The sequence below is a fragment of the Ambystoma mexicanum genome, chromosome 6p (assembly GCF_040938575.1).
Source record: "Ambystoma mexicanum isolate Mex_15411 chromosome 6p, UKY_AmexF1_1, whole genome shotgun sequence".
NCBI lineage: Eukaryota > Metazoa > Chordata > Amphibia > Caudata > Ambystomatidae > Ambystoma > Ambystoma mexicanum.
In genome coordinates, this window is record NC_090935.1 from 376,202,956 (window position 1) to 376,217,000 (window position 14,045).

General features: G+C 44.3%; 1 protein-coding gene across 1 annotated transcript in view; it reads right to left on the bottom strand.

Moving 5' to 3' along the window:
- Window positions 1–7,023: 7,023 nt before the first annotated feature.
- Window positions 7,024–14,045, bottom strand: part of GDNF (glial cell derived neurotrophic factor) — a 64,597-nt gene continuing 57,575 nt past the window's right edge. Inside the window, exon 3 of the mRNA XM_069627152.1 lies at window positions 7,024–9,930. Within this exon, the coding sequence (XP_069483253.1) occupies window positions 9,440–9,930 (491 nt within the window). The 3' untranslated portion in view covers window positions 7,024–9,439. The remainder of the gene's footprint in view (window positions 9,931–14,045) is intronic.

A 14,045-nucleotide genomic window follows, 5' to 3' on the forward strand; every position in this document is an offset into this window, starting at 1 on the left:
GGTCAGTCTGGACAAGCATTGGGAACGGCTGGACAATGCTGAAGGGAAAATATCCACTGTTGAAGATGGGGCCAGCACCACAATAAGAGACCTTGTGGAACTTGGGCGGGCGATGTAAACACTGACGGATAAATAGGATGTTCTTGAACCCCGATCCCGCTGTAATAATCTAAGGATAATAGGAGTGCCGGAGGCCGCGGACCAGCGCATCATGGAGGCAATGGTGGAGAACCTACTGAAGGAGGTCCTGGGTCACAAAGACTTCTCAGCGGTATTCATCGTAGAACAAGCCCACTGCATACCCAGTTGCGAGAAACCTATACCCGGTGCACCTGCTCGCCCATTGATAGCTCGACTGCTGAAGTACCGCGACAGGGATGTGGCACTCCGGAATGCTCGAGAAAAGGGATCCATGAGATACCAGGACACACAGATCTGCATCTTTCCAGATTTTTGGGATAAAGTTCAATCCTCCAGGAAGACCTTTCTGAACCCCTGGAGTATCATACAACTCCTTCCTGACCACAGAAGCCAAATGCAGTTGACCCCTCCCACTTTGGTTGGCACGGGCTCCTGATTTGGTATAGCAGGTTACCTCAAGGCAGCCATTGGGGGGAAGAGGGTTAGGGAGAACTTGTGGATAGGGAAGGGGGGTGTTTAGGGTAACCGGAATGAGGATAAGGATCTTGGGTACTGGATGGGTATTGGGGAAGTAAGGAAAGGTACATACAACATATATTGAAACACTTGAATTTTCCTGTTGCACCTGACCTCCTAATATCAGTGTTCACTCCCTTGATCAGCTTGAGCACCCTCCTTCTTAATTAGGACTATGCTCACAAGAAGAAGCAAACATACAGTGAATCATGACATAACTAGCAGGCAACTAAACAAACAACATGGCACCAGGAAAACCTGTACAAGCATCTACATAAGCAGTACATGGGCACATGTATAAGAGACAAGAGAGTACTTTCTTAGCACAAAAGTGCTTACTAATCTCAGAAGAAACATGGCAGATCATAACAGTAAGCAAGGAAGTACTTTTACAGTACTCGGTGAACATTGTTGTGTCCTTAGCCCCTGTCCTAAACTCGTTCGGTATTTAGAGCGTTCCATTTGATTTGCTGAGCAAACAAGAAAAGGAACGTTTTGTTGGTCAGATGAAACATTCCTGTTAAAGCTCAACAATTTGCCAGAGTCTTAATTCCGGCCTTGGTTTTCCCCCATGTGCCCTCCCCACCCGCACACCATGTCATCCAAGGTGGAGCACTTAATTGAGGCCTGCAGGAGCTGACTGCCACCTCCCCAGGTGTTGAAGATCAAGCCTTGAGCGCAACGAACCCGCGCTCTGAGCACAACAAGGAATTCTCCTGGTGCCTCCTCCTCCAGTCCCAGTTTGTGCATGCTCACCGTCCTCCTGCTAACATGTGTAGTCCTGCCCGCACTCCTCCGGCCCGTGCCAGATGCCAAAATCACCAACAACCAGCATGGGCTGGGGAGTGGCTTTATAGGCATTGTTGCTTGTGTGCATGCGCGCAAAGCCATCATTCCAATTGCCTCATGGGTATTGTAGTCTCCTGGTCCCTGCTAACTGAACATGGAGCCTCTGTGCCCCCACTCCTCTTTTCCTAACATGGGACGTGAAGAGAAAGCTCGGAGAGAGGGGCATCAGATATGCAATGTTGTTCCCATCTAAACTCAGAATTAAACAAAACAGAAAAGCATGTTTATTTCACACTCCAGGAGGCGAACACCTTTCTTGAAACCTTGCAGAGAGCCCCACGAGACAGAGGCAACGACGACTGAGAAGTGTCCCCCTTGAAGGTCCATGCAGCACCCCGTTGGCGCGAGAAACAGAGCAACCTGTGATGTCTCAAGACAGCTGCCACAGTAACCAGTGAATGGGTGGCCAGGACACCTGGGTCTTGGTGAGCCCCCCAAGTGTGAGCAATGTGTGTTATTAGGGTGGAGGGGGAGGGAGGGAAATGGCAAGTTGGGGTTGCCGGTGGGGAATGTGGGGAGGTCACAGTTGAGGTTTTTTGTTGGTTTGCACATCAGGCCTGGAACCCGGGTCACCTCTTCGAATGCCCTAAATCAGAGGGGATCAGGCGGGCCAGGGAGCTCGGAGCAATAGGAGAAAGGTTCATTTCGACAACTGAGCGGTTGGGAGTACAAGGCACTAAGACACTACTCTATATCATGAGATTAGGAAGCATCAAGTTGTGGTACGCATTGCAAATCGTACAAATGATGGTTGTGATATCGATATGGGCAAGTAATGTCTGGGTTCACTTAGAAGCATCACTTGTAACCTGAGGGTCCTGAACTGCCCATCCAAGAGTCGCAGGGTGCTACTATATATATACAAAGACACCAAGTGGGAGTAGCATTTCTACACACATCTGACACTGGATACAGAGGCAACATTTGGGAAGAGCTGGGGATGCCACCACTATTTTTCTTCGTACTCTTCATATTCTAGAGGGGTGTGTATTCTCATACATAACTCTGTTGGGTTCCATCTAACCACAGTGATCAAGGACCAGGAGGATAGGGGTTTGGTGGTGCAGGAAACTGTACATGGAAGACTGTATACGCTGATCAACTACTATGGTCCTAACCAAAACACAGTGGAAACACTAGAATGGATCGACCATCAACTGGGGAAGCTGACATCCGGGGATACAATCTGGGCTGGTGACTTTAACACGGTCATGGAACAGGGCCAGGACCTCACCGGGGGAGCTCACTGCCCAACATCCAAGATGACCAGAAAACTTCAGGACATGTGTTTGGGGTGGGAGATAGCTGATGTCTGAAGAAATAGAAACCTGGGTACACTACAGTACTCATGTCACTCCTTAGTACATAACTTGGCATCCCGGTTGGACTACTTCCTGATCTCTCATACCCTCATGAGGTCAGTAGCTGAGGCATCTATTCTGGCACACACACTGTCAGATCATGCACCAGTACAAATGGCTATCGAAGGTCTGTGCTGGAGAACAGAAAGGGTGCTCTGGGTATTCAAAAGTGAGGGACTGACCAATACAGTGTTTCGGGAGGGCGTAGCTGCAGTAATAGACACGTTCTTTGAAATGAATGCTGGATCAGTGGCATCTGCCGTGAGCCTATGGGAGAGTTTCAAATGCGTGATCAGAGGAGATTGCATATTGAGGGAATCCGGGTAATAAAACAAATAAGAAGGGAAATGACAATTGCTGAAAGTCAGATTCGGAAAATGCAGACAGAAAATCCCACACAAATACCCCCGGAGCAAGCTGAGATCATGAAACAAATGCAGCTGTTTATCAAACTAGCACACAGAGAGGTTACATTTCTATCAAGGAGAGCTGTGGTGCGGCAATACGGGAAAGGGCAGAGACCAGGGAAATTATTGGCCAGAGCTGCAAAGATAAATGGGTCCAGGGATCGTGTGCTATCCATAAAGGATACACAAGACACAGGGAAATTTGCAGATTTTCAGATAGTTAAAGATTTCTGTCAATTCTACGGTCGACTATACTCTTCTCAGGTTTAGGTCTCAGTGGAAGACTATGTGGAACAGGTGGCCCTGTACTGGTACACAGATTAGGAACCGGAGTGGCTGGGTCACCCACTATCATTGGCGGAAGTGCTGGGGGCCATTAGATCTCTCCATCGGGGAATTCCCCTGGGGCCGGAGGGGTTTACAGCAGAGTTTCGTCAAAGCCTGAGGGTCGGCCAACTGCTGGAGTCCCTGTGGGACGCAATGGTAGTGGTGTTACTTAAACCAGATAAAGCTCTGAATGTCTGTTCCTCTTATCGACTCACATCCCTCATTAATTTAGACAATAAAATCCTAGCCAAAATACTGGCAGCAAGATTGGCACCCCTAATGCAGAGAATGGTGAAGGCGGATCAGCCAGGGTTCATACCTGGTCGCGCCACATCCATTCTCCTTCGTAGGATGTTTGGACTGTTGGCTGCGGTGCAACAGGACACACCAATTATAGCACCGCTCCTAGACACCACAAAGGCATTTGACTAAGCGGAATTACCCTTCATGTTTGAGGTACTGGGTAAGATGGGACTCGGGGAGCCGTTAATCTCACTGGTGTCGCTACTGTACGCACTATCTAAGGCTAAAATCAGGGTGAATGGTCGACTTACCCCGACATCATGCTAGAGTGAGGCACTCAACAAAGTTGCCCTCTGTCGCCACTGTTGTTCCCACTGGTGATAGAACCATTGGAGGAGGCGATCAGGGAGAGTCGCCTACATAGGGGAGTCCAGCTGTGTAAACATAGGGTGGTGATATCTCTGTATGCTGACGACATGGTGATATTCATATCTGTACCTGAGCACAATCTCAACCCAATTATGCAGAATGTACTCAAATTTGGGGAGGTTACCGAACTTAAAATCAATCTGACGAAATCAATCATCTTACCTATGACAGATAGTGTAGATCAATTTGTGGATGAGTGGTGGTGTCAATGGCACACCAATCACACTCGATACCTAGGGGTTAATTTAGCTCGCGACCTGGCAGCTCTATGCAAAGACAATTACTAGAATGTGCTGGAACAGGCCAAATCAGAGATGGACAGGTGGATACATTTTCCCTCTACGGTAGAGTCTCCCTGATACAAATGGTGCTAATACCGAAGGTTTGATACGTGTTTCAAAATATTCCGCTTTCGTTACCCAAAGAATACTTAAAGGACCTCAGATCTGTGACGCTGAGATTTGTCTGGGTGGGGAAACAAGCTAGGGTTTTATGGGACACACTGGTGGCACCGCTTGATGAGGGGGAATGGCACTGCCTGACTTTGAAATTTATTACGTGGTCCAGGCGAGGTTCCTCCTCTATTGGTTCAGGGACTGGAGATATAGCGAACATGTAGAAGTGGAGAGGGTGATAGCGTCACCGTTCCTCTTGCGGTCCACCATCCTGACAGCACCCGAAAGGGCATCTAGAGCGAACAATATGGTGGAATTACCCTATGAAGCCTGGACCCGAATCAAACGTAGAAGGGGAGGTGGGACCATCTATTCCCCAGAACTGCCGATCATTTATATCCCTGGGATTACCATCGCTAGTGAGAAGTGCTATGCCACCTTTACGAAACGTCTGGAACTAACGTGCTTCTGAGACCTCTTCCCAGGCAGACAATTCATAACGCTAGCAGTGAAGCGAGACAGGGGGGAGCTCTCCGTCCCTGGATGTATTCTTGTACTTTAGACTATGGAATTCTATGAGACAGTTGATCCCGTCCTTCCCCGGGCAACCAGTGGTGGCCGCAATACTCGATAAAACACTTAAAAGCGGGTGCAAAGATTGGCCGGTCTCAACATTGTGCATTATGGGCCTCACCATCAGGAAAGAGACAGGCACCTCCCCAGAGAGAAGTGGGAACTTACATTGGGACAAGCAATAACAGTTGAAATCTGGAAGTAATGTTGTGAAGGCACAAAGAAAGTGGCCCTTAATGCTAGATATAAACTGATCCACTTTAAATACTTGCACCAGTTCGACCATACGGACAAATGTGCAAGATGTCACAAGGCATCAGCTGACTTTCTGCACCTGGTGTGGGACTTCCCACAGATTGCTGTTTTCTGGGGACATGTGTTTGATACAATAGGCGAGATAGCGCAGGAAGAGTTGAGCCAGAGCCCACTCACAGCACTAGTGGGATATACCAAACCATTCCGGGGAACATGCGGAAACTGGTTGGGCTGCTCCTGGCTAAAAGAAGGGTGGCAATGACACTGGGCAGAATGCAATTTCCAACGATGAATCAATGGCATGCAGACATTCTATACTGTAATGATATGGAACTAGAGTACAGTAAGATGCTAAATTACCAAGTTAACCCCACTGACATACGGGGCCCATATACACACGACCTGATAAAGCAATCACTGGGAAACAGAAGGACACCCATCACAATCTTCTATAGCACCTGCTGATATTATCAATATAGGGGTTGATGTGGCATAACGCTGCACGGGTCGGGTGGATAACGCAGCAAGGTGGCAATGCAGGCAGTATGCACTGACTGTAACCAATGGCGATATACTTGATGATCTAAGGTGGCCCTCAACCAGACTGTACCCAGAACAATGCACTACAACTCAATGTAAGTAAATGAACCAATACTTACAGTTGTATGTTGAAGGTGGCACAGTGGTGCCGGTTATGTTAAAACACTACTAAAAACTGTTTTTAAAAAAGTTATTCTCTTTAACAACTTTTTGGCAGAAAGATTGTTTATCATTCGTTAATTACCAATTGCCACTGATGAGATAGATCATATATTTACCAAAAACATGGACCTCATTAATTAAGATCGCCAGCTGCTGACTTTTGCCTGGAGCCAGTGTATGTTTCATAAAAAGCTGAGAATGTCCGCTAGTGTGGTGGCCGGTAGATTGTTTAGAGTCTGCCATTCTGATCATCTCTAATTTGCTAGAAAAAACACTCTTCATTAACATCAATCAATAATTTTGAAAACCTTCTAACGGTAAAATACAATTGATCCCTGATACAAAGCGTAAACAGAGTACAACTGACATGCTGGTGGGATATCAGCGCTCTGTATGGATGCCGGGAAGGAACCATACATGACTATTTTCAGTTTTCTTGGCCCGTATCTCCAACTTATTAATTTCTGTCATTAATTCCAAACTATAGACTTTTAAATAATACTATTTTATGTTTTCTTTTTAACCAATGCAATCACTTGCTTTTATAGTTTTCTTATAACTGTTTTTGTATTTAACACTTGCAAACCTCGCTTTGCCATGTAAGTTTGCTAGAAGCAACACAAGTTATCTCACTCTGTGGCCCTCATTTTAAAATGTGTCGAAGGCTGAGAAGCTGAGGTGCTCTTTCCAGATTCTACCTGTAGCCTTCAATACATGGACTCGCCCTCTTAGCTATCCTTCCAGCAAAACCATCAGGTGTTAGCACTGCACACTGTTTAAAAACAACATAAAGCTGGTTAACGCTGGAAAGGAAAATACCGATGATGATAGAAATGAGTTTTATTTTGTAAAAAGTTATAAAATGAATATTGTACAAAAATAAAGTCTGTAAGGAACTTTGGTTGAATGACACAAATGACGGAGACACAGATCAGGTGAAGGAAAAACCTGCGGAGAAGTACAACAATTTTCTTTGATACAATTGGGAGAAAAAAAAATCACAAACTTTACTCTCTTGTTCATGAGCCATTTAAGGTGATTATGCAGTGATACACAAGCCTTTTGTGGCATGGTGCACATTTCTTTGGGCAGGCAGTCCACAACCAGTAAAGCAGCAATAAAGGCTTTCATTACCAATGCACCAATTTGAATAAAAACCATTTAAACTGGCGTCGACTCCCCCATCACCAAATTGTTTTACCCTTTTGAATGGCTTGCGGTGGTAACTTTGACAACTGTTGACAAGCCTTTTTGTGACAACACTACAAATACATTTGTAACAGCAAGAAACACAAGTTATATTAAAAAATGCTTTCTTCCAGCATTGCCAAAGTTATTGCACAAACTAGATATTATCAACAAGCCCTGGGTTAACGTTTCACACTGTCAATTCGCTCTAAATGCAATGCAATTTGTGAGTGGGGCAATGTTTTAGCATACTGGGAATTCTTTCCATGTAACCTAATGATACCCAGGAATTAACCTTGGGTTTGACATTAACAGTGCACAAACAGCATTGAAGCAGACGTGTGAAGAAGTTAACACTTCTCTGAAATATGAATTTGATATTAGGGTGTGCAGTCGAAGTGCACTTTGAGAGAATGTCGGATAAACCATTTGCTGGAAGACTATCTCTTGCGCGCTTGCTGTGAAGAATTTAATTTACTCCATGCAATCCCTTGTCTTACAAAGAGACGCTATCCACAATGCAAACAAAGACTGATTCTTGATGGAGAAGTACTGTATCTGTGCCAAGTGGATCATGCTATATTTTTGTGACATAGGTATTTTTCACATTTTAATTGCTTGCCTCTAAACTGTAATCATCTAGTAATTTCTGGATTGCCTTCGGGGGTACTATTTGTGGGTTAAGCAAATATCCACAATTATGCCGATTTCTTATAGATATCCTGCATTATTTCAGGTCCAGTCTACCTCATCCCAGTCCTTCATTTCCTGCATGCAAGTAAAGACTGGAAGGCGGAAGCCGGATGACGAGGTAATGATCATGCATTATTTCTGGTGACTGGTCAGTGTTGACATTTCATACAAGAAAACGATTTTACTCGGTTTCTGAATATATCTCTATATATATGTATATATATATATATATATGTATGTATATATATATATTATATATAGAGAAAGAGATGTCAGGGCTTTGGGGCAAACTCAATGAGCTGTCTATACATTCATTTGAAAATACAAAGCACTGCTTTTTTATACAGGTAAAGTTAGTGATTTTTCTATTTTGCTTTCTTGTGAATGTTAACACTTGGATTATTGTTCCCAGCTTAACTTTTGTGTTTTGTGAACATGTTCCACTTTGGCACCTTTGAAAGAAGAACTTAAATAAATAAGAAAAGAGAGAGGTTCAAAATTGGACTACAATAAATAACAATAACTTAAATCTCAATAAATATCCTTTATATATTTATGAATCTGAATGGATGCATGGCATCAAATAGTCAGCTTTGGCCATAACGACCAATCATATGCGTACTGTTATGCAAGAGAAATGTGTCCTGTGTAAACCAGAAGAGACACCTTGTGTGTGGTGTAGCTGCGTTTGCTGTCACCCCACTACACACAACTCTTAAAACAACAATGCCTTGTAAAGGGCAAGGGGTGACTGAGATCTCTGTACTTTTACAGTGTTACCCGCAGGACTTAGAATGATATCCGAAAACACTTTGCATTTTTCCCTCTATTCATCCCATCATGAATAAAACAGTTAAGGCATTTGTGTCCACTTTAAGCTAATGTGCTTTTTCTTGTTTATGTTTCGAAATACGGTCTTAGAACAGAAAACAATATTTTGTCATTGTTCTTAATTTCACTCATGCCCAATCAAAATTCTAATTGCATCAGGGATTGTTAACCCAATGGCTAAAACCTAGTGGAAAAGACATACGAAAAGTATGATACACATTTGGTTGTGTCCACGCCTGTAAAACTGATCTCTCCATCCTCTTTGGTTAACCATGCCCATTGAAATGGTTAAAGCACATCCCTCCATCCATCATTGCTGCCGTTCCAGTCCTAACCATGATGCTTCGTGACTCCTGTCCGTGCCTCTGCTGCTGGCCGTTTGTCCCCTGGAGGTTCCTTTGTCGACTGTGCTCCATCACCCTTGGTCCTCTTCTCCATCCTCAGAAACCTCTGTCTGGGAGCCTGTTCCCTTTCTTTGCACTATTCTCAGGAATGCAAATACATACTGTATTGTCACAATCTCCACCAGTCAGACGCAACCACATCTCCTCGCGGAATGCTGTCTTAATGTGTGATAAACTAAGTTATCATCTAAAAAGGCAAGGTCATCATCAAAGGCAATAGGTCTGCAGCAAGCCTGTTTCACTTTATCATTCGCAAACTTTTTCTTCCGGGTTAAATTTTTCAAAATTTGGTCGTATGTGGTCTCTGGAGCATTGCAAGATCCACTGCAGTACCGAAAGATGAGTTCTTCTTTGGTTTCATATCCCAAATCCAAATCAGTCACATTTAAATGGATTTCCTTTAAAATACAACCCTTGTTCTTTCTCCGTCTATCCTTTCCTGTCTTTTTGGAGAAATGATCCATATTTGCTGGTGCCGCAGCATTTTGTCGATTCCGCTCTCGTTTCGAAAGAGTCTGCGTTTGTCTGTCAGAGGATCTCCTCAGTCTTTTAATTGTATCTTGAATAAATTCCACCACGTCATCGAAGCGATCCGGATAGTGGTCAGGCATGTTTGCTGTAAGAGAAAAATAAGATAATTTGTTGAAGCATGTCTCCAGGTTCTTCTAGAAGCGCAATACCACAATGTTCTCTTGACTTTGTGAACATAGAACCTACCGTAACTAAAGGAACACTTACAAACGTAACTATGGCAACACTCGCATTTTAAAAGATTGCTCTTTCTTTATGAAAAATATTTTCTGAAACATGGAAAAACAGTCATTCCAATCGGGTTTGGGAATTGCGATTACTGCCCTCTCCTCAGGCAGGGGTGTGTGGGAAAGCTCTATGGGAGAGCAGGGTGGTGCAGGGGTCACATGGGGTCACCCCCCCAGAAAGGGAAGAGGGGCGGGGGTTGGGAAACATGAAAAAGTCCCCTTTGCATAAGAAAATACGTTTATGAATAATGGGGCAAGATAAGCGCATACATCCGTTCTAAGGCTTTTCATACTCTCGATATGTGTGAATGAAACGAACGGAGAGTGGAAATAACTTCTATAGGGCCCGGGCTACCGCAGAGAAGCCCCTTCCCCCCTTCTGCTAACATTTATTCAGTGAAGTTTCCAGCCGCATTAGGATTCTGGAACTAAAGTAGCAGGAGCGCAAACATTGAACAGTTTCGTCTTAAATTACAGAAGCATTATGTTTATTTTTTTAAAAAATAAACTCACCAAAATATGTCCTTATTTGAAGCAAATTGAACGGAGCAGTGGACTAAGCTGCAAGACTAATGAGCTGTTTGGATTGTCTTCGAGGTGTCATCGAGCAGTGGCGGTAAAGGTTTGCATCGTTTCAGAAAAAGAAGGTGCTGCAAGACTTACCCAGTCTGCTTGATTTGCAAATTCCAAGTCATTCTTTGCAAACCATCTATGAGTGGTAAGTCTTAAATGTTTAAGAAATGTTGCACATAATGTCCACCCCGCCCCCTCAAGTATGTCTGAAGCGAATAGTATATTTCCCAGTGACAAAGGGGCATTAGCAGGTCTTACGCGCGTGTATCGACACTGAGGTGGGCGGTGCTATGGTGTGCAAAATTGTAGTTTACTGTATATTTTCTACTTCAGACTACAGTAGGTGATTTTCCTTCCATTTGTTGAACCAAAACATCATCAAAGTGCAAAAAGGTTAATTTACAGTCCAGTCAGGATCTCCCAGATGAAGTGAGGAATTATTGTACTAAGGAGAACTCAAAGTGAAACGCAAGGGCATGTGTGTTGCTTTACTGTACTTGCAAGGACCTGGTTGACACACAACCTACTAGTGAGGACTAAAGTAGGTGCTCTCTAAAATAGGAGAACATAGGATGTGTGATTGACCTTGCTTAGTCTCATTTACTATTTTCCATTCTTAACTACCTGGATTCTAGCGATGAACGTTAACTCATATTTTACCTGTGTGTCCGTCCCGAAAATATAAATATAAGGCCAGCATGATAAAGATTTTCCTTGATGTGTACAAGTTTACAAGTATAGAAAAGCCAGCACACAGACACACCCACACACACACCCACACTCCTTTGCCAGCAACTTGGAATATAATTGCATTTTTCACAGGTCAGCAAGCTTGGAGTCAAATCCAAATCTGTTGCAAAAACAAAAAACGTAACACAAAATCTGGCTATGGGAACTAATAATGTATAATTGTCTTGGTCGAAATGCAAATGCTTTTTGCTGCTGGGCACAGTGTAACATAACCTGCACACTTTAAATCTCCGCTATCCATGATGACTCCGACCACAGCCGCCCAGAATGGCTATATCCGTGTGGTGGGAACATTGTGGTTTGTCTATTGCAGTGGCACATGTTTGGATCTTCCATCCAATAAGCTGTATGAATTATAGTGTGCTCCAGAAATATGAAGCCCCTCTTATTTCAATCATGGAACGATCTAACCATACAAACTGCCAAGATGACACTGCATTGTCCTCCCCCTTGCCCGTAAAACATTTATGATATGATATGATAGGTTATTTATAACTCGCTTAATACCGAGAGGTTTCTAAGCGCGGACCCGGAGATCAAACCTGTGTGGCTCCTTCTTGTCTAGACCCGGGGATCGAACCTGTGTGGCTCCTTCTTGTCTAGACCCAGGGATCGAACCTGTGTGGCTCCTTGTCGTCTGGACCGGGGATCGAACCTGTGTGGCTCCTTCTTGTCTAGACCCGGGGATCGAACCTGTGTGGCTCCTTCTTGTCTAGACCCGGGGATCGAACCTGTGTGGCTCCTTGTCGTCTGGACCGGGGATCGAACCTGTGTGGCTCCTTCTTGTCTAGACCCGGGGATCGAACCTGTGTGGCTCCTTCTTGTCTAGACCCGGGGATCGAACCTGTGTGGCTCCTTGTCGTCTGGACCGGGGATCGAACCTGTGTGGCTTTATGTCGTCTTGCTACCAAGTCAAGCACGTTGCCGCTGAGCTTTATGCTGGATGTGCAAAGCTGTGAAGTGGGCAGCTCCCAGAGGTATCCAGTGATTTTACCAAGGATTTTTTTATTCGAGGAATTTTTTTACTGAAGAATGTACACCAAAGAAATACTGATTTAAAATACAGGGGGTGGGTAAGGGTTTAAAACAGGTGGGGAAGGGGTTGGGGGGTAAAACATGGTGGAACAGGGGCTTGGGAGGCCGAGCCTCCCAAAATAAAAAAACGAAACAAATCGGTATTTGTTATGACCAAAAGGCTGCCCTCATCAGGCCCTTACACAGTGGTGGAGTCACTGGGTGAGGTCAACTATTTAGTGGACCTTGGAAGGGCAGGACAAGCTCCAAAAGTGTTCCATATAAATAGGCTAAGGACTCTCATCCCAAGAGTTGAAATCGCTGCACTGCTGCTGGCTTCAGATGTTGAGGAGGAGGAGTCAGAACCTCTCCCTGACCTGTTCCAAGGCAGTCCTTCAGATAGCTCCATTGAGGGTGTCAAAGTGGCCTCTCACCTGACTGCTGCTCAACAAGCTGAGGTGAAAAGTGTGCTGGGGCAATGTTCCCCCTTGTCCACACAGTCTCCTGGTTTGACACCTTAGTGCAAACATGACATTGACACAGGAGGTAGTGTACCTACCAAAGGTAGGGGATACAGGTGTCAGACAAAGTTATGTTATGTTATCTACACTTGTAAAGTGCACGGTCGCCCAAGGGCATCATGGCGCTGGAAGTTCTTACATTAAGTAAGGTCTTACATTAAGACACATTAAGACAGAGGTCAACAAAATGTTGGATCTTGGGGTGATTGGACCCTCTAGTAGTCCTTGGTCCAGCCCTGGGGTTTTGGTTCCAAAAGCAGGCACCTCTGAGTTGAGGTTCTGTGTGGATTACAGGGCTCTGAATGCTGTCATCAGGACAGATGCACACCCCTTGCCTAGAACAGATGAGCTGGTGGATACTTTGGGTGCCATTAGACCTCACTGCTGTGTGTGCCTTAGTAGCAATTGGTTGTTTCGTGTGTCAATCCAATGAAAAACGCATTGGATGCCTCAGTCTTGACAGAATTGTAATAGTTTGACTGTACTTTGTTTGTAATGTGTGCCTATTTTGTGTTATGTACACTGGTGGTTGTTATAATTTGTAATGGTGTGAAATGCACTGCTATGCTTTAGTCATGGCATAATGTTTATAAGATCATTTGAGGTTGCCTATCCTAATGCATGTTGGCTTTCTGAGCGGTGAAAGGCTTCATGGAATGGAAAGGTTGTGAAGATTTTTCTGAAAAGTCTGCATTGGAGTACAGAAAAGAGGGATATTTGTTTGCTCACACTTTGTCTTCCATGTCCATGTTTATTCTTATGGGTATTCTCACCTTCTACCTGTTTTTCCCAGTCCAGAGCTCTTTGAGTCAGCTCTATCACACTGTAACATTAAAATGTGTGCTGTATAGGGCCTCTTAGTGTTATTTCAAACCAGTCTTCTGAGAATTAATGACTTAATTGCAGTCGTAAATGAACTACTAGTGTCATAAAATGTCTTTACTAAGTTTGCCTTCAGCCATTTGTTTTATAAGCAGTATGTGTGTCCCTGCATTTGTTCCCTGCACGGAAGTATTGTTTTAAAAAAGCATTGGCAAAGCCACGTTTAGTTTGTGTATAGCTACTGAAAGGCATTTTCCAGGCACTGCTATCATATGCCCTGGTACTCACACTAT